Here is a 26,590-nt window from a genome sequence, read left to right as displayed (position 1 = left end):
GCCTTTAAACTGGAACAAACACACGGCATTGCTTTTATGGAGCTGTTACTATGACTGAGATCAAAGGTGAACTTTAAATAGTTACTGGGCAAAAAAAAAAAGCGAGAGAGGGAGAAAGAGAGAGCCCTGCTTCTCGTGTGTAAAAATGTTAGTGAGTTGTACGTTTTTTTCAGTGCCGTCAGAGAAGCTTGTAAAAAAAACCTTGGAAGCAAACACTGGTATCGGGAAGTAAAACAATAAAAGGCCCTTTAAAGGCATTTAAAAGACACTCAGTGCTGATAAGGGTGATCTGGTTGCCAAATGACAGAGCTGCTGAGCGTGCCAAAGCAAAGAGCCCACATGAGAGGCTCTGAGGAATCCGTGCCTCTTTATGGCGTCTAGATGCCATGCGTGTTGCATTTAGCTCTGGAAGGGTTTTTGGTTTTTTGTCGAGATTAATTGATGGGATGTGTTCTCTTTTACCACAGTGAAATGGATACTCGTGGGGAATAATGACTGGTGTGTGTGTGTGTGTGTGCTTGAGATTGTGTTGAATAAGCTTTTCGTCTCAGATGAGATGCTGTTTTGCCGAAGGCTACTTGTCATGTTGTTTTCGCTTGTGGTTTGCATATGTACTTGTTTTCAAATACTGCAACAGATCTTTTTTTAAGGGAGCTGCTATTACATTTGTGGGTGTGGGTGTATGTCCGTTTACTAGGGGTGGGCGATATATATCGTCTGCGATAATATAGTGATTGTTGTTTTAACGATGTGCAAATTGACATTATCGAGTATTTAAATTACTTATGGGGAAAAAACACTCGAAATCATGCAACGAAGACTCGTACATTCCCAGGAGGTAGGCTATGCGGGAGAAGTGCAGCAGAGCACGCTTCACGTGATCACTAGTGGGTCACAACATTGTCCCACGCAGCCTAATGTTTATTTTGTGCAGCAAGAGTAGCCTACTTGGGATTTTATGCGGCTACTTCTGTTCAAGTAGCATTGATGAGACAGTCACGTTTTTTCCTACACAGTGTTATATGGAGAGAAAACATTAGCCTTTGAGTATTTTAATAGTCAGTTGTAAACAAAAACAAAAAAACTATTCTCATGTAACTCTTTTGTAAATGGACTCAAGTAAGTTCGCTCTAAATATCTACGTTTACCGATTATGCTAACCGTTAGCATCTCTATGGGATTTCTCATATACATTAGCCATAAGCTAACGCATTAGTTTCTATTCTGTAACTTGGAATGCTAGCCTACGTGATTGCTCTAAAACAAAACATAGAAGGAAATAACTGAGATGTAGGCTACTCTGTTGGTCTGCGCTTAGTTTTAAAGTGAATCCTATGTAAAGGTTTGAAAGGAACTTCAGCTTCAGACTTTCTCTTGGGAAACTGTTAGGCCTATTCATCTTCTCTAATGTAGACACACACAAGTCGGGGCAGAATTGGAAATGTGTCATAGACCGACAATGCATTGGTTGATTTGGTTAAAAAGTCACAGGTTAGGTTATTGGTTATTATTGTAATGATGCTATTCATAAATAATGAGCTGTAAAGTAACTCAGACTTTAACAAAAACAATTTTTTAAAGGATATCGACTAATTATCGTTATCGTCAAAATCACAAAAAATATTGAGATATTATTTTTTGTCCATATCGCCCACCCCTACCGTTTACACATACAAATTTGTACTTCGCTTAAAATGTAGTTTCTTATCATGTTTCTTATTGAGCCCTTAATTTAAAAACTAGAATGGTGACAGAAGACCTTTTGTTTTTCTAACTGGATTCCTATTGTTGGGACCCAAAGAGCAGGTGGGCTGCAGTACACACACACACACACACACACACACACACACACACACACAGAAAACTTCACATCTGCACAGAGCCACTCAGCCATGAAGTATGCCTTCGGGCCAGACGTGTGATTTTCAAGGATGAACAGGTAGAAGAGAGAGGGGGGGGGGGATGCACAGCAAAATAAGAGAGAGAGGCCCTATCTGCTGACATTTGAACTAATCCCATCCGTCCAGTGGCTCTCTTTGCACATTTAGGCCTTTTTGGCTAGCAGCGAGAATTGGCTTTTTCACATATGCAAGCTGTCATGTCGGATGGCGGCGCGGTGCAGAGTGGCGGAGTGAAGGGCCCGGCGCTGAAATGGACTCTGATGGGGAGGAGGGGGCGGGGGGGGGGGTCTGACGGGTGCGGCCGGAGGGGAGCTGGCCTTTCGCTCTGACGGCTGGATCTCACAGCAGATGCCCCCTAACCCTTCTGGTGTCAGTGAGACAGACAGCTGCTGACACAGGCTCACTCATTTACAAAACACACACACACACACACACACACACACACACACACAGTCACCGGTATTGGCCTGCAGATCTTGTGTTTGTTGTACAGACAGGGTGGCAGGTTTAAAGCCGATGGATTGTGGATGGATGGTGTTTCTTTTTTGAGAGAGCTGCTACTACATTTGTGTGTGTTTGTGCGTGTGCGTAGATGTGTGTGTGTGTGTGTCTGTTGGCCCATGCGTATGTGTAAGATGTTAACATGTCTTTCTGAAAGTGTGTGTTTGTGTGTGAGGCGACACGTTGTACCTGCCATGTCCCCATGACAGGTGTGTTGCTGTCTCTCCCTCTGCGTGCGTGCGTGCGTGCGTGCGTGTGTGTGTGTGTGTGTGTGTGTGTGAGCAAACGGGCACATGGCGCCTGTCAGAAGCAGTTAGCGGCGGCTCCTCAGGTCCACCCCGTCCCACCGGGGTGAGGCCTGGCTGAACTTTTCGCTTGTCAATCTCCCAAAAGGTTAGCCGCTAAAATGCAGAGCGGCGAGCGAAAATTGATGGATGCCTCCGTGGCATTTCGGCGATGAACGGGACAGGACTTGGTGCGCCATGCCATCTTTCTGGCCTTCACCCAGGCTGGGCGGGCACACACACACACACACACACACACACACACACACACACACACACACACACACACACACACACACACACACACACACACACACACACACACACACACCTCACTCACCCCCTTTCAGAATGGATCAGTCACACAGGGGCAGACAAGGATAAAACATTTTTTCAGGTTTACCCTGGGGTGTGTCATCTACATACAAATCGACCCACCCCCCTTCCCAAACACACACACACACACAATGCAATCACCTTTCTTTTCTCTGTGGAATGATTCACCCCATTACTTCCCTCTATGCCCACTATCTCTTCCCATCAGCAAGCTTGGCACTGCCACAGCCCCAGCCAACACCCAGCCACCCCCAAGAGCTGCCCAGCCTGCCAGGCATCATCCACCCTCCTCGACCTCTCCCCCCCCTGGCTCTTTCTCATGGTGCCCAGGGCGCTAACCGTGGTGTTCACAGCTCAGAGCGTTCTGGCTTTGATCCACACCGGTGTCGATACTGGACCACATAGCCTCAGCGAGCGAGTGAGCGACACACTCACTGGACTGGAATGAAAAACTACTTGTGTGTGCTGTTCTCAGTGTGTGTGTGTGTCTCCTGTTCTCAGAGCTCAGTGTGTGTGTGTTGTTTGTTTAACTTGTACATGCACCACTTCATGCCCGCATCTTTGAAGTCATACTGTGTGTGTGTGTGTGTTTTCTTAGGTGGAGCTGAAGATGAAGTATAACGATCATCACTGTAAAGCTCGGGGCCTGCTGACTGGCAGTCGCTGGTATGAGATCCAGGCCTACCGTGCCCTCAACCAGGCCTTAGGCAGGTGTGTGTGTGTGTGTTTGCTTTGTGCACGATCTGTGTTTTTAAGGACGTGTGAGTATTCGTGCAACTGTGATTCTTGTGCAAGTATTCCGCAAGAGTTCCAAAACTGACCTAGATTTCTTTATTTCTTTTTTTTTCTTTCCCTGAACCATTTTTGAAATATCCTCTTGAAAACTGAACTACCTGTATCATCAAGTTTGACAAATGACAGATAACATATTTGTCATCACTTCTGTTCATTGCAACTGGAGGGTAAGGGTCTGTCCATACAAAGTGATAACAGCTCTCTCTCCCCTATAGGTGTATCCGCCATAAGAATGACTGGGGCGCCCTCATCCTGGTAGATGACCGTTTCAGGTCAAATCCCAACAAGTACATCACAGGTACTCCATAGGATCTATGCAATCGGACTAAAAGAGTCTACTGCCTAACCTCAGGCTCGGCTGCCTCTGGGCACTGCTGTGGCTCAACTCAACCACTAGGTGGTGGTAGTAGTCCACTGCAGCTCTGAAGTGGGGAAAGCCTTGTGTAATGTGGGAGGAGAAAATCATGCTTGTCAGACAAACATATCATATGTGTATGCACATGTTCACTCAAGACAGACACGCCTACACAACTAGACATGGCAAATACCCTTTATACAGGAGTTTTGGCTAATGGGGTGTGTGTGTGTGTGTGTGTGTGTGTGTGTGTGTGTGTGTGTGTGTGTGTGTGTGTGTGTGTGTGTGTGTCACAGGTCTGTCAAAGTGGGTGCGCCAGTTGGTCCAACACCACAACAACTTTGGCGACGCCATGCAGTCCCTGGTTTCCTTCTCCCAGTGCCAGCAGGGGGCAGCAGAGAACCACGCAGCGGGGAAGACGGAGCAAGTGGCGCCCCCCTGCACCCCCTCCTCCTCTGCCCCTGCAGCCCCATTCCTGTCACCACCCCTCAAGCCAGCGGAGCCAGCCCAGCTCCCCCCAGCCATCCCGGTGGGGGAGTGGAGACTGACGACAGGGCCTTCACCTCCGCTGTGCAGCCCTGCACCCACCTGCCACGGCACAGACACGGGCACAGGTACACCACTGCGGCATTCACCTCTCACGCTATACGACCCCGTCTTCACCTAGAGACAGGAGAGGGTCTCTCTGTCTGGTTTAGTTCTCCGACATCTCTGGGTCCCCTCTCTCTCTCTCTCTCTCTCTCTCTCTCTCTCTCTCTCTCTCTCTCTCTCTCTCTCTCTCTCTCTCTCTCTCTCTCTCTCTCTCTCTCACTCTCTTTCTATGTATGGTGTTGGCTTTGAATCAGGTTTGTCATGATTCCATGGTTTGAGGAATGATTCAATAAATGGGTGTAGAACCCCTCACTCTTTTTTTCTTTCTTTCTCCCTCTCTCTCTATCTCTTGTGCTTTCTCTGTTTTTTCTCTCTCCTTCAACTTCCTTGTCTGGCTGACTTTTCAAAGCTGTCTCTGTGTGTCCCTGTCTATCTGTGTGTCTATCTGTGTGTCCCTATCTGTCTCTGTGTGTCCCTGTCTGTCTCTGTGTGTCCCTGTCTGTCTCTGTGTGTGTCTGTCTGTCTCTGTGTGTGTCTGTCTGTCTGTGTGTGTCCCGGTCTGTCTGTGTGTCTGTCCCTCAGTGTCCCTCACTGTGTCCTCTGCTCCCCCTTCTCTCCCTTCCTCCACCTCTTGCACTCTAGCTTGGGTAAAGTGGGGATATTTCTGGCAGTGAGGCAAATGGTGTCAACACTGCTTTCAAAACACACACACCCCTTCAAACAACCAAGGCTTTTCCGAAAACAAACCCTATAAATAATTCCAGTGCACTTTGATCATTGTCTGCGTGTGAAAGTGTCAGAGTGGCCCCCTCTGTTGTTACTTTTAATATGAGCGAGCAGTGTGCTATTATTTTAAGTGTCTTTGAGTCTCGTGTTAGCCATAGTGTCTCGTATCATTCGTTGTGTGTGTCGCTTATCGTCTTCAGCTGTTGGAAGTGGCGGATGGTCATGAGCTCTTTGCATAATCGCAGCCCCGGAAAACATTAGCTTGGGGCTGGTATTTTATTTATGAGGGGAGGATGTTCGTGAGACATTCCTGTAGCATGGAGCCTGTGAAGCCCTGGGACGGGACAGGAGGGGAGAGGGGGGCAGCGCAATCTGGGATGCTTTTGGAAAACAACAGTGATGAATTAGTAAAGGGCCACAAAGATGCAGGGCCTCCTCTCCTGGGTGCTCCACTTTGGCTTATTCAATCTCCGGGGTTACAGTATAAACACTTTCTTTCTCTTGCTCTCTCTGCCTCTCTCTCTACTTCTCTTTCTCTCTCTCTCCCTCTGATTCTCTCTCTCCCTCTCATTCACTATGCAGTGTGTGTGTGGAGGTATTCTTTGTGTGGCACATGATGTGCGATGTGTCTTTTCGCAACTCAAAAGTACCAAATATTTGATTGCTGTCGCGTGGCATGGATTTGATCCTACGAAGGTGATTTCCGCTTAGGTGACTGCCTACTAGCTCTCAACAACATGGCCCCCAGAGCGCTTCCGCTGAATCCCAAGCAGGAGTCGGAAGCTGTAGCCTGCCACTTTGGGTCGTCACCACATCCAGAGCCGGCCCGCCAGCAACACACCCTCTTCTCCCTGTCGCCACTTTGTACTTAACACTTGGCCCTGGAGCAGACAGTTTAATCCAGAATCACTTCAGCACGCCACTTTGGATGCACGTGGAATGCATTGTTGAATTTTTCATCACAGAGTCTCCCCCCAATGGATTTGAGCATTTCCAGCTTTAGCAGTCAAGCTAGTTAGGAAGCGAGGTGCCTTGGGAAGCTCTTTGTGTGTGGTGTGTGTGTGTGTGTGTGTGTGTGTGTGTGTGTGTGTGTGAGACAGAGAGAGATGGGTCTCAACTCGGCTAATAAGACATTTGCATGATGCTCAAGATCCAACGAGGCAGTGAGACCCTTGGTTTAGTGACGAAGAGGATGATTACGATCACTGTCGTTGTGATGGCGATTAGAAAGATGATAAAGATGTTGATGATGAGGGTGATGATGATGTAGGAGGAGGGTGTGTGTATGTGTGTGGGGAGGGGGGGGGTCATTACTCCTCTCCCTACTCTTGAGGCGCTTGACTGACCTGTGGCCTCAGCAGATGTTGGACTGTTGCTGTTAATTAAGGCCCCCTGACCTTTATTTGTGCTAGATTGAGCGTGAGCGCTGCTGCTCGCTCGGGACATCTGGGGGAGGGGTGGCACATGAGGCCTCCAGCAGTATGTCCTACACCACCCTAATCCCCCCCTCCCCACTTGCCCTCGCCCCAACCCCAAACTTGTTATCCTCACCTGGGGCAGGACCCTGATGCTATAGTGCTTAGCCTCAGCGTCACTCTACAGAACAACGAATGGGTCACTCACAATGGGCATTCTGGGGCAACAGTAACACTGACAAATCCATCCCTGAGTTTGGTGCGAGTCTGCGTCGCTTCGGATAAAAGCGTCTGAAAAATGCTATGAATGATATGAAAGACGTGATTCATAGCTCAAAATCCGTTGCCACTGTCATATTTTTGCAGTTGTCATTATGGCAAAGATCCTTGATTACTGACCAAGATAGAGCAATGTAATTCGTTCGCTCCGCTTCAACACTGTCTGGTTATAGGCTGCAAAATGATTGGCCCGCCGAACATTGGAAAGTTAAATTGAACGGAACTTGCAATGGAACTTGTGACCTTCTGCAGCGTTTTGAGAATCTGTATAATAGGCTAATGATGGGCTGCTTTCAAAATAGTTATAAAAAGCATTGTTTAGTTTTTGCCTTTAAAAATATGTCTGGCCAATAGTTTTGTTTCATATACCAGCCACTTTGGCTAGTAGGCCAAAAAGTTGATATCAACCCGTGTGTGTGTGTGTCTGTGTGTCTGTGTGTGTGTGTGTGTGTGTGTGTGTGTGTGTGTGTGTGTGTGTGTGTGTGTGTGTGTGTGTGTGTGTGTGTGTGTGTGTGTGTGTGTGTGTGTGTGTGTGTGTGTGTGTGTCTTTTGACAGGTGACCAGAAGGGCTCGCGTCCTCCGTTGACTCCCCTTGCGATAGGTGAGGAGGGCAACAAGACCCCGAGGCAGGGCACCCCAAAGCCCCTCCACCAGTTCTTCACCTTGACCCCCATCAGCGCTCGCTTCAAGGCCCCCATCTTTCACCCCAAGAGCAGCAGCAATCCCACAACCGACCCCACAAAGCCCAGCGCCACCTATAGGATGTGTGCAGAAGAAGTGACCTCACCACCACTGACCACCCCACATGTACAGACCAAGCCCCCTAACCCTCTCCCTACTATTGAACTGACTGCGTCCCCAGTAAAGGCCCCCCCTTGCCCCATACCCGCAGAGGCGGCCAGTCTCTCAGGTCCTGCAGTGGACACTGATGGGGAGGGAGAGGAGGAGGAGGAGGAAGAGAAGGAGGAGGACCAGACCGTCTTCTACAGTCCGGAGCTGTTTGGAGATGAGGAAGATGATGCTGCTGGGGACGAAGAGGATGATGAGGACTGCGTCGTGGTGGTGCCGGAGGAAGAACCTCCGCAGACAACTGAAGGGAGGCCTCAGAATGTCATCCCAGAATCCTCTGTGACCGCCACAGCCCTTGGACTTTCAGAGGAGCCGTGTGGCTCAGCGGAACTCGGGAGAAGCAGCCGTGCAACTACTGCTTGTGGCCAGCAGGGCGGCGCCACGTGCACAGACTCAAAGAACAGGACCGGGCAAGGGCTGGCAGAGGAGAGGTCAGCGTTGTGCAGCAGCAGGAGAGCAGGTAGCGAGAAGGACACCACAGGTCAGATGTCAGAGCAGAGACAAACCCAACAGCAGCAAACACAGCAGCAGCAGCAACAGACTCAGGGCAGACAGGCAGGCAGCAGGTCACGCAGGCTCTCCAGGTCTAGGCAGAAAGGGCCATCTTCCTCAGGTAAACTCACCAGCTACTTCTCCCTTATTCCACAGACACAGGTCTCTGAAGTGGTCACCATAGATGACTAGGAGCAGCACAGGGGCACTGGTCAGTCAGTCCACTGCAGCAGGCAGGAGTGATACAAAGCTCATAATAAATGTGGGAATGGGAAAGTGAATGCGTGGAACATGGATAATGCTTAATGGTCTCGTTATGTGGTGTGACAGAGCCGCGCATGTATCACTAATGAACGCGTTTCCCTCCCCCCACACGCACACGCGCAACCCCCCCTCCCAAAACTGTTTTAGATGCACAGTTGTGATTTCCCTTTTTAAAATCATTAAAATGAAACGGTGAAGCGCTCAGGCTCTCTTCCCTTTCCTCGAAAGGCGAGAAGAGGAGGCCAGGGTCGTGGGTTGTTTTTAATGAGCTGTGCTGTTATGTGGATTATATGCGTGGGGGGAAATGGGGCGGTAGGGTGCCATAACACGGCTGGCTTCACATGATTGCATTTAGGCCCGATGCTGCTCGTTCTCTCTCTCTCTGTCTCTCTCTCTCTCTCTCTCTGTCTTATCCCATCTCATTCTTTTTTTCTTTTTTTTTTAATCAAAAATGTACAACCCAGTAAAGTTTTAATTATGTGTCCTTTTCAGTGTATGCAAAGGGTAACACGACAGGAAATGCTGTGTGTGTGTGTGTGTGTGTGTTTGTGTGTGTGTGTGTGTCTGTGTGTGTGTGTGCATGCTGAGAGAGCTGTGCCAAGCCATAAACACTCACAGGAAGCTTCCCACCATCCATCTTGCCAGCTCTGAGAGTGTAGCCGATCACGCTGATTGCATTCAGGCCCTCGGTAATTGTCATTTTTGCTCATAAACCACTCGAATAGATGGTTGTCGTTTGCGGGCCAGCTCCATCTGCGTAGCAACTGTGCGTGTGTTGATAGCGGGGCAAAGGGCATCGGAAGGTGACAGCAGGTCCCTCGTGTGCGGCTGAGCAACATCTGGCCGAGGTCTCTCTGGCTCTGTCCCTTCAGTCTCAGGGCCAGTTCCTGAGCCCACACTGACGCGCTGTATTTACGCTCTCTGGGACACTTTTGTCTCTTTTTTTTTCTTTCTTTCTTATGATTTCAGTGAGTAGAAGTGAGGAAAGGGGAGAAAAGAGAGAGATAGGAGAAAGAAGGATGGTTATATGTCTCTTCTATCAGCAGTAGAAAAACATGATGCAGATTTTACTTTTGTCTTATTCGAAATGTATTTTGAAGATGACAAAATATTTTCAAAAATCTCTCTCCGGTGATGTCTTCAGCCCTTCTAAAATACTGTGTATGAAATGGCCAAGGATCATGTTTGTGTACTGTGTCCCCATGTCTGGTTTATTATCAAGGTTTCTCTCGTTGGTAAAATTATTCATGTATTGTGTGTTTCGTACAACACTGTCTGAGATTGTTTTGAATAAATAATGTCATCAGCACTTTGTCTCCCAAACCCTCAACCCTGTGGAGGTCCCTGCTAATGGCTTTCATTACCAATAAACAAAAGAGAACCTGTGTGTGTGTGTGTGTGTGTGTGTGTGGCCGCTTGTGAATGTGTGTGCGAGCGCGTGAGTGGCTGTGTGTGTGTGTGTGTGTGTACGGATAGTCCGATCTGCATTACCATGATTTTTTAAGGGGGCTTGTGTGCTCATTGTCGGGAGTAGTTGCTCTCCCCCGGTTGATCTAATTTACGGCAGAGAGGGGAGGAGGAGGGCCCAGGCAAATTAAGCACCATTAGCCTGACAAGATTTGTCTCATTAGAGCGGAGCTCTCCAAAGCTGCTAGCGTCGCTAATGTTTGGGCTACTGAAGGGGGTTTGGAGGAGCACATTCAATTAAACCTCATCCTTCTTCATCTGCCCACCCCCCCTCACACACACGCACATACACACACACTCACACCAACGTAGGAGGAAGGAAGCGCATTCGTTACTGTAATTGCGCCGGCCATTAATATCAATATGACGAAGTGGCGCCAGTGGAAATGGAAGGGACGCTTGTCCCATCTTTAGACGTCCTAACAAGCTGCTGCCACGCAAGATGGCGGGTGAAAGAAGGGGGGGGGGATAAAACAGCTGGAACACGTCCCAGTCAAATTCCATTTGTTTCCCCCCACAGCCTAATTAAATTAGCTTCATTTTGACCCCTGTTTACCCTTGTGGTTTTAGCGACACTAATGCAAATGTTTACCTCCTCCGTCTCTCTGCGCCTGTCTCGTCCGCTCAGAGCCTCTCTGCCGTGATGTTGGGCTTGAGGAGTTTTAATCCTGATGAACGAGGTGGTGCAATCGTATTGGGCTTTCTTCTCTATCGACAGGTCGCGGCGCTGGAGAGGGTTTGGACACAGCAGGCGACGCCAAGGCGGAGATTCAGGGCAGACGGCGTGGAAGAGGCAGGGGCAGGGGCACGACAAAGCGGCCTGTGTCTCCACACACACTCACCCCGACTCAGCCACTGGCGACGTGCAGGGCAGTGACCGCCACGTGTACGTCCAGAAAAGGGTGTGAGAGCCAGAGAGGTGTTCGAGCAGGGAGCGGCCAAGGTTGTGAAGCACCAACCAAAGGCAAACAGCCCAGCGTGTTCTGCCAGCAGTACAGCAGGAGCCTGCCCAAGGTGGCAGTGCCCGCCGTGCCAATGACCTCCAGAAGGAGGAAGGCAGGAAGGGCCTCAGTTGTGCCCCCCTTGCAGGGTCAGGAGGAGGGTGAGATGGCCTCGCTGAAGGGACGGGGGCATTTAGAGAGGGCCCGTGCAGGCCCGCCAATAGTGGGGTTTGAGATAGTCACCCCTCCTCAACAGAGTAGACTTGCCTCTCTTGTGCAGACTGCAGAGGGAGAAGGCAACAAGCGAGAGGAGGAGGAGGAGGAGGAGGAGGAGAGATGCCCCACTGAGTCAGCTCAGACAGGTAGGAGTGCCGCAGCAGTCTGGAGCAGCTGGTACGGAATCAGGCACAGAGGCCTTTATGGAGAGCGGTTTCCTGGACAGGGCTTTGCTAAGCCTAGTCCTAATCAGGAAGAAGAGAACTTGAACGGGAAATCTATGAATATTTCCACTAATAAAGGGGTTTTAGTTCAGGGCTAGGCTTAATGCATGTCCAGGGAACCAGCCTGTTTTAAAAACTGTCTTGCAAACTGATAGAAATTTTCCTGAAATTGTAGGCTATTGACACACGGTCATTACAGTCCCAGCAGGTTGCTTTATGTTTATAGTTCATTATGTCAGCGTTTCCCAAACTGATTAAAATTTGCCTGAAATTGTAGGCTATTGAAATCTACAAATACTTACAAAAAGATCCCTGACCACAAGTGTACCTCACCTCCTTTTGAACACAAAAAAGAAAGTTGAAGCAGGGCAAAAGACACACTGTAGACTACAATAATGCTTGAGATATGGGTTCATAGGCTCCCGAATTATGGCTCAAAAATATTGGATCATGGTGCCGTGATATTTTCCCATATTAAATAGTGTGTCACTGCAGCAGGACAAAAAAACCTTTGGGAAGCACTGTTTAATGTTATATATGCATTTCATAATTGTCTGTTTGCATTGAAGACTACCATGATTAGATATTTGCTAGCGCTGAGTACTGTAGTCCAGCCTTTTTTAGAATGTTTATATCTGCCACTTGTTTGTATGAGTTAAATGCAAGTGTATGCATCTGAGTCAGTGTGTGTGTGTCTTCAATGATGTGCTGCTGATGATTGTTGACATGCGAGTCCTTGAGGGCTGCCTGTGTGTGTGTGTGTGTGAGAGGGTGATGTGGAGTTGAAGTTCAGGCTCTGGTGTGACTGACGTCCTCCATCCACGCTGCCATGTCACAGACACCCCTCCCCATCCAGAAACACCTCTCTCACACACACACATACACATACACATTAACACACCCAGCTTTGTCACAGAGATAGTTCGTCTGCAGTATCCAGTCCTGCGCCTCAAGCCTGTCTTCTTTGCCAGGCCATGCTGAGACACATATTCTCTCCACACACACACACACACACACAAACACACACCAGTCCACTTCTCTCTTCTCTTCCCTCAGGTCCCTAAAGGGCACAAGTGCCGCTGAATCGGTCTCATCTGAGATGTTTTAACGTTTTCCTCTTCCTGTTTAGAGTCCTTAGGAATCAAAGTTCAGAGGTCACGCCGGAATCGCAGGGGAGCCCAGACAGGAAGAGGCAGCCATCAGCCTGAGAGGGAGGTGAGTCCTGGGCAGTGTGTTTCAGGGCTTAAATTTCATTGCGGGTATTGTGCATAATTTGTTCAAGTCCCGCAACTCTAGCCATCATAATGCGAGAAATTCCCGCATATGTTATTGAATGTGTGTGTGTGTCTTGTCTGTATGCTACTGTGACCTTGAATTTCCCCTAGGGATCAATAAAGTATATCTATCTATCTATCTATCTATCTATCTATCTACACTTTTACAGCCTGTCTGATGACGTTAATATAATCATGAAGTGGCGTGAATGCGGTGCTATTGACCGGACGGATCAACTACCGAGTTGAATTGAACATAGCCTCATGCAGACACACACACACACACACACACGGAGAGAGAAAGAGAGAACCACTTTGCGCTTACGCAAATAGGCTACGCAACCATGGCAAACTTTTACATCTGGAAAGAGCTCCTTGGTAACTATCCTGCTAGCTCAGGTCACGTCAACACTTGATCCCAGAAAGATTGTCTTCGACTTGTTAGTTTTTTGAACATTTATTTTATCTAATGACCTAGAAAACATAATGAATTGCATCCACAAATCCTTATGCACTATGCACAACTTTAATTCACTAGCGACTAGCCTAAAACCGTCAGGCTGAAGGGAGGCTAATTACTCTCACGTATTTCTTAAAGTGACAGGCACTCAATTACACCTACTCATCACCCATAGATATATATACTGACAGTATATATATCTATGCTCATCACCAATGTGCACTCAATTAGACCTACACACCACATTAAAGATATGCCTAAGTGTTATAGTTTAAACGTCAATATGAAGCTTTCAAATGACTAAATATGTTTAGCTACTAGTAAATACTAGTAAAATGCTATACATTAAAAAAACATTATTAACTAAATACACTCTATATGAATTTAACATTGTGTGTATGGAGAGAGTCAAGCAGAATCTAGGATGTCCACTGTTGTGAATGATCCCACTACAGTATATATTACTGATGACATCAGGGTGGTGGGGGCCCCAAAATCAAACACATTTTTTAAAAAGTATCAAAGAAGTATCAAAATCGCACTCCTTGACTTGGTATCAGAATCGAACCCCCCCTCCCCCCCAAATTGTGTAAATCCCCCCTACATTAATAACCTAAGCCCTGGTGTTTACAGACAGGTGGCCAGAAGGTTTAGGTTCAGTACACCTCCAAGGTCCTCTCATATCCATGTAATGGCTGAAGGAAGAGAAGCTCTCCCCTACTTATTCACAAAGGAAGCCTTTCGTTCTATGGTAGTGGGACCCAAGGGGACAGATCAGTGATAAATGTACACATATAGGTTGCATTGTCAGATATGAAACTAACAAAACACTAAATAAACACTCAGTAAATGTTTTTCGTTGTGTCTTGTTTGAAAGAGATTGACTTGGGTCTTTCTCTGTCCCCCCAGGCTCCGTGTATGAGTGGCCTGCACTGTTCTGTTTGCGATCAGGAGCTGCTCTCTCTTGCGAAAGGTAAACTCTCCACCGTGCTTACCGACACACAGAGCCGCTGGCTCCGGTGAGATGTGTGGTGAGGCTAATCTCCGCTGTCAAGCACCTTTTCTGGAGAGCATTCGGAGCGTGACTGTTTTGCCGCGCACCACTGCTAAGTGCAAAACCATGCGTGCTTTGATCAGTTGCAGGCTGGCTGACTTGGACTAAAGCAGGTGGAAAATTAGAGCCTTCTCCAGAAATTGATCTGTGTGTGCTTCCTGGATATTACTGGTTGGATGTGAGAAGTGGCAGGAAGGCTTATTTTTGGATCTGGCCTCAAATCTCAAACAGCACGAGTCAATTTTTACATTTGAGTAAAATGATATTCAATACAATGTAATATTTATGTACACAAAGTTCAATATACACTGTATTACACTGTAAAATTTACACAAGAAATGTCAAATGATGTACTTCTGTGTTTCAGCTGCTATAGGTGAATCATAATGGTTGAGCTGAACCACAGTTAGTGAAGCCTTTCTTGACTACATTTTTAATTCCTTAAAGCTACATTGTGTAATTTGGCTGGATTCTTTTTTTTTTTTTTTTTTAAATATGTGCTCATTCATGTGTATGTTACTTCCACCAACAAATCAAATTATTCTGGTAAGCATACAGTAGAATCTGAATCATAGAATACATGTTTCGGCCTCGGTTTCATACCTGAAATTCTAGCTCAGCCTTTCGCATTTGTCGGTCACTTACCGAAAGACAGAGTTGTGCTCGCGGCTGCTGGGAAACCCTTAATCTCTAACTCTTCTTACGGTGATAGAAGACCACGTTAGCATTATCTAACTATTGAATATTGTTAGCACGGATAAGTTGCTCGCTGAATATAAACCAAAATAACAAATCTATAACAACATTATTTATCTTGCATTAAGTACATGAGCTATAGTTTCACAGACTAAATTACTAAATGCAATTTACAATTATTTTTCTAAAATAACCTCATTACAAGAAGGAATACTCGATAAAGTTGTGTATGACTTGTAATGTCAGCTAGGACATTTATGGTGTGGCTTCCGTAGCTAGTAAATTACGCTTGGAGTGGGGAGGGAGCTAGAGTCTGTTGCAATATACCAGCTCACCGCTAGATAGGAGAAGAAAGCAGCACATTGGCCACATATGGATGTGTTGTTTGCTGTCGGTGTGTTGCAGGCGTGCTGTGTAGCGTTGTGTGCGAGCAAGAGCCCGTGGTCAGCCTGTGGAGGAGCTCCAGGTGGGCCGGCCAAGCTCCAGCCCTCTGCCCCTGCCCCTGCCCAGCAGCCGTCCAGCTCAGCAGGGCTCAGGACCCGGAGAGCCCCCTGCTGCTGCAGGTGGAGAACATCGCCGCCCTGCAGGGCCTGCAGAGAACACTACTGCCCTACACAGACACAGGTAACCTAAATGCAGCATTATTTATGTATGTGTCTATGAAATATTGATGTATGTGTGAGTGTGTGTATATATTTGTTTGTTACCTATGTATGGTAACATATATGCCAACAAAACAATATATGACAGCAAAACATTGTAGATGAAAAAATATTCCTTAGTTAAGAGCCAAATGTACAGTGTGTGTGTTTTGGGGCGTGCGGGGGGGGGGGGGGTTGAAGAGGCCCTCTCTAAAGGCAGTGCCATTAGCTTTAAGTAAAACTCCCACAGAAAGCTAAGAAAACACAGCTGTCCCAGCCACATCAGCCTGAGAAAGGTAGGCTGGCTCCCTGCCAAAGAAGTGACTGGCAAGATTAATGCAAGATGGAGGCGATGGAGAGGAGGAGCAAGAGGGAGGCCTTGTTGGAGTCACTTAAGAAAAAGAAAAACACCGGTAACCCCTTTTTTAGCGTTTCTGTAGCGATGTCTAATTGTGCTCTCCTCCTCTGCTGCCTCACATGCAGGGAGAGCTCACTGGAAACACGAGCTTCAGAAAGATAGTACCACTGACTCGATCAAAAGCACGCACACACACACACACACACACACACACACACACATACACACACACACACATACACACATATATACACACACACAAACAAAACACCCACGCAGCACTTAAGAGTCTGTCTCTCCCTAGTTCCTCTTGGTGATTCATGTGGATACACAGCTGTCCTCATTAACATCAAGAGCTGAAAAGCACCTCAGAATTATCACACTTTTCCCCGGATTAAGGTGTTTGTCTTTCCAGCGGCAGCCTGCCACTATTCCCCGTGTGGGCACGCCGGCTCAGCTTTGAAGCCCCTGGCTCTCCAGTGCCGGGTTGTTGCACGTGAAATGGGGCGTACGCACACCACTTCGCTCTTGCTATTCTTTTTTCGTTCTTGTTGTTTTTTCTCCCCTTTGCCCCTCACGCCCATCCCATCCCCCGGTCCCTCTTCCAGCTGTAATGACTGCCGATATCTTCCCTATCTTCCCTGTTCTGAAAACACACACACACACACACACACACAGTCAGTCAGTCAGGCTTTCTCCCATGCATTCGCACACACGCGCCTGTTTTCTTTTCTCTACGCAGGCGTGCAGGCGGGCCCGTGTGTGTATAATGCGCGGTGGGATCCGGCCGAGTGCTCGGTGACGCTGCTGCTGCAGTGCCAGGGCTGCGCCTCCCTCCGGCCCTTGGGACCTTTCTCCGCCTCAGCCGCCCTCGTCCAGCATCCCAGGGAGCCTGGCCAAGACCAGGTGACACACGTGTGCGCACATCACACACACACTCATATACCTATGCTGTTGTGGCACACATATATGGTCAATCACATTCACATATTTACATGTTGATAATTAATGCATAAATATATATATTTTATAGATATATAATTTCATTAACTTGTAAAAGGCATCATGTAAATAAAACTGCGAGTTAGAAAACTGCCTCTGTATGCTGTATTTCAGCAGTAGTAATAACCACTGTAGGCACGCAATATAAAGGGATCTAGTCAAGGAATCAAGTACCGGGGACAATATCTTGAACAGTTTGCTCAAAACGTTTTTGACAACAAACACGCATACGTAATCCACTTCTGGGCCCGTATTCACCAAGAATTTTAAGGCTAAAAGTAGCTCCTAGCTGTCGAATTAAGGAGAAACTCCTAAAAATAATGGGCGTGTCACTCGTAACTTTTTTTTTTTTTCACTAATAGTAATTCATGAAGCATTTTAGCCCTTAAAGTAGCACCTAAGTCTGGGACAGCTTCATACAGATTAATTTAAAAAATGTTCCAAAGATACAAACTACAAAGATACAATTCGTATGTTTCGTTAGGCTACTAGGCTATTTGTTTTGTCTTACTCTTTATTCATTTAGGCTATTTATTCAGTTATTCATCATCTTCGTCCTTTGCATTACTTGTGTAGCACACGCATTCTCAGAGCAGTTACCTGTCACTCGTCATCGTAGGGCAGGTTTTTGGAATCATTCCCGCGTTACAATCATCAGCCAATCAAGGTGGTCACTTCAGTCAAGCTCGTGTATAAGTAATGACGTCATCCATAGCAACGAAAACTCACTCTTAGTTTAGCAGTTGTACTTTTCCTTACTAAGACTAACAACCAGACGTCGTTCATCAGAGGAGCGCAATGTCAGAGTTGATGTCCGACACACAGGGATATGACAAAATAAACAAGCCTTTTACATTGTGTTTTTTAGACAGTTTCGTAATGTCTTGTGTACCAGAGGGGAGGGATTAGGGGGAGTTCACCTATTCATCTCTATTAACATTAGGGTCAAGGCTGGGCATGTGTGGAGCCCACTAGTCAGTTACAGTAGAACGATCAATATCAGCCCCGTAATCTGTCTCACAAGCGAGAGGATTAATGCAACGTCCAACTTTTTTGAATTAAAAAACCTTATTGACCAGATTGCCGCCCATTAAGCCACAAGCTGGACATGGCCACCTGATGGTGAGGTTTGGGGTCTGAGTTAGAGTTAGACTCTTTCTTTCCTTCCTTCCTTCCTTCCTTTATCTGGGCCTGACAAAGAATCGTAAGGTTAAAAGTAGCTCCTATTTAGGGGTAACTGCTAAAAATAATGGGCATGAGCCGATTTCATTTTAATTACGTATTCTTAACTAAGATTAATACAAAGCAACAATTAAATGATTGCGGCATATTTACAGAAAACTTGTGGGTGATTTGTGGGAAACAAATGAGTTCACTAGAAAATATTGCCAGAAGTTTGCCAGTGTTGGCCGCTAGAGGCAAACTTCTGGCAACAATGAGAAGTTTGCCACTAGTGGCAAATGTGTTCGCCAGTGATTTGCCACCACATTTAGCCAATAATAGCAAACTTCCAGTGAACTTCTGGTGACACACGTAATTTGCATGTGACATTGCTGCAAATTTGCTGCAACATTGAATGAATGAATGAAACCTTTATTGCCCCAAGGGGGAATTTGTCTTGCCAAAAGTTAACCACAATTGTTTGCCAGAAACCTAATTTGCATGTAAAAATATGACCTTGCCGCAAATTTGTATCAACTGTTCGCCAGAAACCTGACATTTCTGTAAGTTCCTAAGTCTGGGAGAGCTTAAAAGTAGTTGAGAGGACTCCTAACTCACCAAGATTAATTCACAAAAGTCAGAAAGCAGCAGCAATGTTTTGAAATACACATGCAGAGTCACTTACAAAATATCTCAATCACGAGGGAACAATTCCGTAGCTTTTAAGGGATGCCACCAACAACAATCAAAGCCGTTCGTTATTGAAATGAAAACTAAATGTAGTTCTTCATTTTATTGTTAATCAAGTTAAATTAGGCTACTTCCTGTCTATGCAAACCTGTCATCATGCAGATGTGATTTATAGACCTGCACAGATAGTATCAATCCGAGGTGTATTCCGTTACCGTTTCATTTGACGTCTTTATCTCTCGTCCTTCCCGGTTACCTACAGTACTCATGCAGTACATGTCTGCTCAACAGCACAGGCCTGTCATTGGCCACTCACACAGGTACAGTAACTACAGGCAAGCTTGTGCATGACAATAGATGTCAACCCTAGCAATGGACCTGTTATCTTATCCCTGGAGTTGTCATTTTCCCTTACTAAAAGTTGGTTTCAGCAGCTTTGTGAATTGGCTTTCAGAGAAAACTCTTAGTTAAAAACTTCGATTTAGGAGTACTCTTAGCAGTACAATAAAATGCTTTGTGAATACAGGCCCTCTTTTCCCTTCTTTTGAAATTATGAAAAAGATCACTTGAGTACAGTTACAAAGCGGTTTTGTTAAAGCATTTTCAGTTAAAATGATCTCTACAGAATAGATAGATAGATAGATAGATAGATAGATAGATAGATAGATAGATAGATAGATAGATAGATAGATACTTTTATTCATCCCCACAGGGGAAATTCAGATGTCCAGCTGCCGTGTGTTGTCTACCAACAAGCATTCACACTGCAATACACTCATGAAAAACAGTTAATAAAATAAAAAGAATCCCAAAAACAAGCTACTATCATTAGTAGTAAATAATTAATACAAACAAGCTACTATCATTAGTAGTAAATGATTAAGAACACAATTATCCCCAAGGTTAAGGCTAATTAATGCAGTAAAACAAAGGGTGCAAAAATAGCAACACAATGAGAACATGGAAAGAAGCAAAGAGAGATGTTCAGTATTCAATAACGGTAATATTTACCTAAATATTTCAATCTAAATACCACTCCATCATATTTATCCAGGATCACATGATCTTTGAATCAACCTGAGCAGAATTTGGCAAAAACTGAAGGTATGTCGTAATTGTTGCATTGACAGCCTGGTAATCCCTATTCTAAAAGGGACTTGGCCTTCCATGACCTGGTGTGTCAGTTAAATACTTTCCTTATTAACGTGTTCTCTGATAACCTTTGTTCCCAAAGCCTTCAAAGTGCTTGCTTCCTTTGTTTTCCTCATTTGAAATGTCAGCCATGGTCATTGTCTGTTGACATTTGCACCCCAGACTCCGTGCTAACTAATGAGAGCTTTTAAGTCCTGTGCCATTAGGTCCATGCTGTGCAAAGGACTATACATTTGACAAAAGGCCAACATCTGTAGGTTTTGGTGGCGCACGGATGTGTGTGTGAAGTGTGTGGGAGAGAGAGAGAGAGAGAGAGACAGACAGAGGGAGTAAAGAGAGAAGAGAGAGAAACGGCATGTTGCATGTTTAGTGTCGGATCTTGCCATCTGTGTGTAGCTGGAGGCCTGTTGTTCTGCCCCAGTCTACACGCATGGCGTGGCTCAAACTTCTGCCCGGGCATAGTGTGTGTGTGTGTGTGTGTGTGTGTGTGTGAGAGAGTATGTGTATGTGTGTGTGCATGGTCACGTGTAGTCCACACCTCAGGCGTGAGTGGCAGGAGACCCTGGGGCAGATGGCTGCCACTCCGACTGCCTCCACCCTTGAATGGCACTCTGCTAGTTAAGAAGCTCTCCCGCCCATCCGTTTCTCAACCCCACTCTTCGCTGCTCTGATCCAGTGTTTATTTTGCCTTTCCGCCAGCATCAGCATCATCCACTTCATCCTCTCTGAAAAAAGCTTGCCACTCAGCTCCTGTCTTTGTATTGGAGGTTTCCACGCCAGCTGCCTTCAAACTGTTGCTTCCTCATCATTCTGCTGTTGTTGTTTTTAAAATGTAGCCCTTTTTTTTTTTCCTTGGCCATATCGGCATCATGTCCTGCTAAACCACCCCCCCCACCACCACCACACCCCCACTTCATCACAACACAACACCCCCGTTAGCGTTAGCCCTTTGTTGTGAGTGTTGCTGCATAGGGATCCCCGACGCCTTAGACGCTGCCCAACGCTTGTGTCTGCCACCCGGCCCCACTCGTGCAGACTGTCCCCCAGTGGCTCAAAGCACACATTAAACAATCACTGAGGCCAAGCAGACGTTTAGCTGGGCTTTTTTTTTTTGTGAAGACCCCTCTCTCTCTCCTCTTCATACTGGCCCCATTAGAAGAAAAGGGGGCTGTGAGGGGGTTTTATGGCCGAATCCATAATTACAAAAGGATCATTTCCTCGCATGAAAAAAAGCAGACATCTTCACGCTTGGCTGAATATAGAATGTGATCGTGTATAGAGGTTAGAGGTTTTTAATTTGAACGCTTTACTTGGATTAAACAAAGAAAGGCTTGAAGATGCACCCCTGTCATTGGACTGACACCAAATTCATAAATTAGTGGATCTGAATGGAGATACAGTAATACTTGTACAAAAAAAATGTTTAACCGGTTAATATAATCATTAAAGGGAAAAAAAAAACTTTGTTGTATTGGAACTATTTTTTACTTTCACATATGGAATATAACTCAAATGACATGGTTAAATACATTAGATGTGTAGCACTAAAACAGAAAGAGCAACATGATAGATACACGCTAAATACAGTATCTATAGCAAAACATGTAAATGCTAAATACAGTATCTATAGCAAAGTTATTTCAATAATGCTTTGACTATGACAACCATCAATACAATGCTCTATGAACACAATCGTAATACATTTTAAAGGTCAAAAGGACCTCATAAACTGTTTTGATCTTTTATTGTCAGGAAAGAAATATACTTCCTCCAACCTAAACTTTTATGCAGACATGTATTACGACGTATTCCTAAAAATAAAGCTTTCATTAAACAGTCGTCTCTACAAGTGTTTGTTTTCTAATTGAAATAATATTGCACAATAGAAATCACTCAAAATGATAGTCTTCAACAACACAAATCAAACCTGTTCGAATTGAGTGAGGGCTGAGCTTATTGGATTTTTGTTTGGACGCCTGCGTATATGGAGCAGCCTTGAGTTTGGCGAGCGTGTGGCAGCATTTCTTTAGCCCAGTGGCCTCATGGTTGGCCTCATGGCTGCTGACCACCTGGCCCTCATTACCCCCTTGTCATGGAAGCTGTGAACAGAACCTTAGCTTTGTCCGAGGCGCAAGGGGTTGTTTTTGTGATGTGTCCTAGTTGTTTTGGGTTGGGGAGGCAGCCTCCAGCATGAACAGTGTCGGTGGTGGTGGCCAGGTGGCAGCCAGGGTGACAACATGACAGCCGATGAGCAACAGCGCTGGCTAATGGGGTGGGTGGGGTCAGGGAGAAGGTTCAGGGAGGGGTGGATGATCGACGAGTTGACACGCGGAGCATGTCACAAGCTGAGGATGGTTTTTGAAAGATCAGGCGCTGAGCTACTGTCTAATTAAATGCTGCTAATCTTTATGGCGTGTAATCTGTCTGTTATACTTGCTGTCTTGTCTTGGCATGGATGGAGGTTTCTGCAGGTTGGAGCGGAAGAAAAAAATCAATTATCGATTAAGGAATCACCGCCCCCCCCCGGGGAAGTAAACCCCTTAATCTGGCATTAAACTATTCGTGAGCAGACAATCGTTTTAGTTGGATAATATGTAGGCTCAATAGTTGGATAATATTTGGCTCAATAGTCAGGTTATATGTGTAAATGAGGAGTATAATTCAGAATTATGCAGTCGTTAATCAAGAATATTGATGTTCACCAATGCCACAACAGTATTGTTGCAGTTGATGCTCATGCGCTTTTTAAAGCCTACCATAGTGACTTTTCCCCAAATAAATCTTAAGAATACGGCTAGAAGAACTACTGTAAATGACTCTGGATTACAAGGAGGGACTGATCGCCTTAAGTTGCTCAGAATCTCCTACTAGCCGTCTATGTGCACAGCTGCCAGATCTTGGCTTGGGTTATAGTTTTGGAGCTCCTCGGACAATAAACCCAGATTTCTTTCATGGGTTTAATGGGAATTAGACACCTAATCTGCCTATCTGCCTCCGTTAAGTAGGCTGCTTTAAGTTTAGGCATTCCCCTGTTTGGGCTCATTTTATGTTGTTTTACCCAAAGCCTTTAAAACGGTGGTCGTCACTAAATTGTGAGCCTTCATTAGCCAGACCATATGCTGCTAAGCTTCCATTGGTTTGCAGTATGTCCGTCAAGTAATGCTTTGATCATGATTACAGGTATTGATGGGTATTTGTGTCATGATAAGTTAGGCCTGTGTGTCTGTGAAGGCTGGTTTTAAGTTGTTGTTTAGCTCAACTGACTGTCAAGCAATCACTTTTTATAATTGCTTTCATCAACTCAACATCTAAAATGAATGCAAACCAAACTATAACTGTTGAACGAAAGAAGTAGGAATTTAACCGGTAGTTAAAGTTAAGTTAAGTTTGTTGCTATTCCTGTGCCATTGCCATGTCTGTGAATGATGTGGGTGATTTATTACAAGACATGTTCATACATACTTTTTTTTTCCGATCTACTTCACGTTCTTCGGCCAACATGTCCTAATACTCCATATTCCACTGCATAGCATTCCTTTACCTAAACGTAATCTCATGATAGCCAGGAGGCTATTTGAGACTGTTTAAATCAATAAATAACTGCTGAGTTTTAATGCGTGTCAAGTGTTAGCCGTAGGAGACCCTTTCGCTGACATGTCGAGATTGGTTGGTTCGATAAATTCTCACCGCTATGTCCATTTGGGAAATAATTGATTTCCTTATTACAAGAGAGTCATTATCCTGTACCAGTCGATTAATACAATTAAACAACCCTGCAGACACATTCCCTAAGTCACAGTAAACTCATCACTTCATATTAGTCAATCAATATCATTGACTTTTTCATAGATATGTGGCTTTGTTCAGTTAGTCACTTTCTGTGGAGCTCTGTGTCTCTGTCATTGGCCAAATGGATTATGAGTTTTACTCCGTGCCAGATCAATAGACCTTGAATCAATAACGTTTAAGTATTTCTTTTTGTCTTCTATCTCTACTGTACTATGATTAATCCAAGGTGTATGAAGTGACAGCACAAGACATTAACTGATGCAGTCACCACCAGCAAGGAGACCCAATGCCTGTCTCACTCCTGTGACAAGTGCTAGTCTTTCCAGCATGTGATAAAATGAATGATCATCTGTGCAACAGTGGTATTGGAAGTGAAATCTTGGATTTAGTCAACAGAGCACTCCTTATCTGCCAGACAGTGTCGCTGTAAATCTGGAGCATCTCAGGCCAGATGAGACATCTGATAGACTCCAGCTATTCCACTGTACTGAAACAGTGAATGTCACAACTTACATCATTCTACCTTTTCATCAATGTTGTTCAGCGTATTGGGTACCCATTTAGCACTAAGAAGGGACCCAGTTAATCAGAAAGCGGTTGGAAAGGGTCATGTTTCTACTTGTGACGGCAATACCCAGACATGCATTGGCAAGAGACTAACTTTAGAGAGGACAGAGAAACATTTTAAGTTTGTGTAGCATCGAAATGAGTTTGAAGTTGTTGTTTTCAGGCAAATTACCTACATTGTGTTGCTTTAAGGCATGCAGAGCTCTTTGTGCATCACAGCACATTACATCACTCTTGTGTGAACATGTGCTTTTGATTTTAGGGAGTCAATCTCTCTTATATCTCTTATATCTTTCTCTCTCTGTTCTCCCTTTTTCTCTTTTTCTTCCTGTCTCTCTGCTCTCTCTCTTTCTGGTCCAAAGGCCTGAGAAGTTCAGATCTAGGCAGGACCAAAGCCTCTTGCTCTGGACATCTATCACTGTGGCCTATCAGTCGACCAGTCGGATTACCTAAAGTATGCTGGCCCAATGTGAACCCCATATCTCACGCCTCCTCTGCAGGAGTCGGGGATATTCCTCCATCAGTACTCGACTCAGGGTGGCAAACAACCCAGGGGTTCGCATTGGCTTTGGGGCAAAAAACCCACCCCGAGAGGAGGAGAGACTGCCTGGGGGGTGTCAGATGATGGCTCGGGGCAGATTAATCCTCTGAGCCAGCTGGTAAATCAGCCTTAGTGAGTGCTGTCTGTGGAGCTTCCAGCCGTCAGGCCTCTCGTCGATCTGATTTGCTGCTGCCTGGACACTGTAGACAGCTTTGTAGATTGTGTGATGCAGTGTCTCGCTCGCCGTACCATAAATCCCATAGGCGCCTTGATTCCACTTCCTCATTCCTCTCGTGTCTTTGTTTTCCTTCCATCTCTGTTGATTTTCGTTTGGCTTTGTTGTCACCACTGTACATGTTTTGATGTTACGTTATTAGTCTGTCGCCATCTCAACCCTTCCATTTGGCTGTGGCTTTAAGTGATGTGCATGTCAGGCAAGGCCAGTGTGTACAGTCTCTTTGTTCTGATGCACAAGTTGGAGCATTTGCCTCCGAACCTCAAGGTCTGTTTACAACTCAACAGCTCAGGAAGAGACACCATGCACGAAAACCGCATTAAATGTGTGGGGAAACAAGCAGCCTTTTAACTTCAGCCCACGCTAATTATCACTCCGAGAAAGCGGTAAGATGCTGGGTAAGATAAAATAAGATGAATTCGACTTCATATTGATTCAGACAGATAGCTTCTATCGGAGTCACGCTTTTCGCCAAATGCTTGCTCTTATTTTGCTCTGAGGTCTGTGTCGAGGTGCAGACTGACGCCCTCGGCTGAGAGCATAAAGCCTCGCCGTCAGGGCTGATTTGCAGCTCTAGACAGATTGACCAGGTCATGTATGTCGGCATGCATTTTTTTTTTGTTTCTGGCATCTCAGCACTTACAAAATGCAGTGGGAAAATATGTCTACATTCCTCGCATATGAATGAGCTGTTGGTTCAATCTCTTGAAGAGAGAATGTCCCTCACATATTTGACTTTCGTGTTAGATTCAGCATGCTGTGTAATTAGCGTGATGGGTGTACCCACAACATTTGAAATGTAAACGGGTGTGCTGGCTCCTGTAACACGGAGCACTAAGAGAACGCTCAACTGCACCCCCTGCTGGGCAGCCTGAGCACTAGCTGATGTGTCCACAGTGGAGAGCTCAGACTTTCCGAGATCAGATCCTTTGACTGATGTGTTAGGTAGTAAATGGTGCAAGAGATTCTGAAACATCAAAAATTCCAATTGGGTGAAGGCGCGCCAACCCTCAGTTATTCCAGTACTAAGCCACACTGGCACCTCGTCCTGCCTGCCAGCCTGTGTGATTAGTTTGGCCTCTGTCTGTGGACACTTCCCACTGGCTAACACTCTAGCTCCAGAACATCAGGCAAGCCCTACCTTTCCGGAGGGATGCCAATAAGGGCTTGATTTAGCAGTCAGGGAAAGTTGCGTGGAAACAAAAAGCTGTGATTTTAATGTGTGTAAGTGGGTTTAAGTGTGTGTGTGTGTGTCAGTCAGTTCACTTGTGCTGTGATGTAGGTGGTCCCTGCCTTTGTAAATATTAGAAGTGCTGAAATGCGTTGTGTCAAAA

The 26,590-nt window shown here is 45.7% G+C and overlaps 1 protein-coding gene across 1 annotated transcript in view; it reads left to right on the top strand.

Annotated features, from left to right (window-relative positions):
• Nucleotides 1–10,129, top strand: part of brip1 (BRCA1 interacting helicase 1) — a 37,870-nt gene extending 27,741 nt beyond the window's left edge. The window contains exons 17-20 of the mRNA XM_076282107.1: nucleotides 3,621–3,733; nucleotides 4,033–4,115; nucleotides 4,469–4,786; nucleotides 7,740–10,129. Of these exons, the coding sequence (XP_076138222.1) occupies nucleotides 3,621–3,733; nucleotides 4,033–4,115; nucleotides 4,469–4,786; nucleotides 7,740–8,716 (1,491 nt within the window). The 3' untranslated portion in view covers nucleotides 8,717–10,129. The remainder of the gene's footprint in view (nucleotides 1–3,620; nucleotides 3,734–4,032; nucleotides 4,116–4,468; nucleotides 4,787–7,739) is intronic.
• The last annotated feature ends 16,461 nt before the right edge of the window (nucleotides 10,130–26,590 follow it).

Source organism: Alosa pseudoharengus, unplaced genomic scaffold (assembly GCF_046254945.1).
Source record: "Alosa pseudoharengus isolate Yale_2024_CS ecotype anadromous, Long Island Sound unplaced genomic scaffold, YU_APseudo_1.1 YU_APseudo_1.1_scf_13, whole genome shotgun sequence".
Lineage (NCBI taxonomy): Eukaryota > Metazoa > Chordata > Actinopteri > Clupeiformes > Clupeidae > Alosa > Alosa pseudoharengus.
Note: the sequence above shows the minus strand (reverse complement) of the source record. Positions and strands in the feature narration are given on the sequence as shown.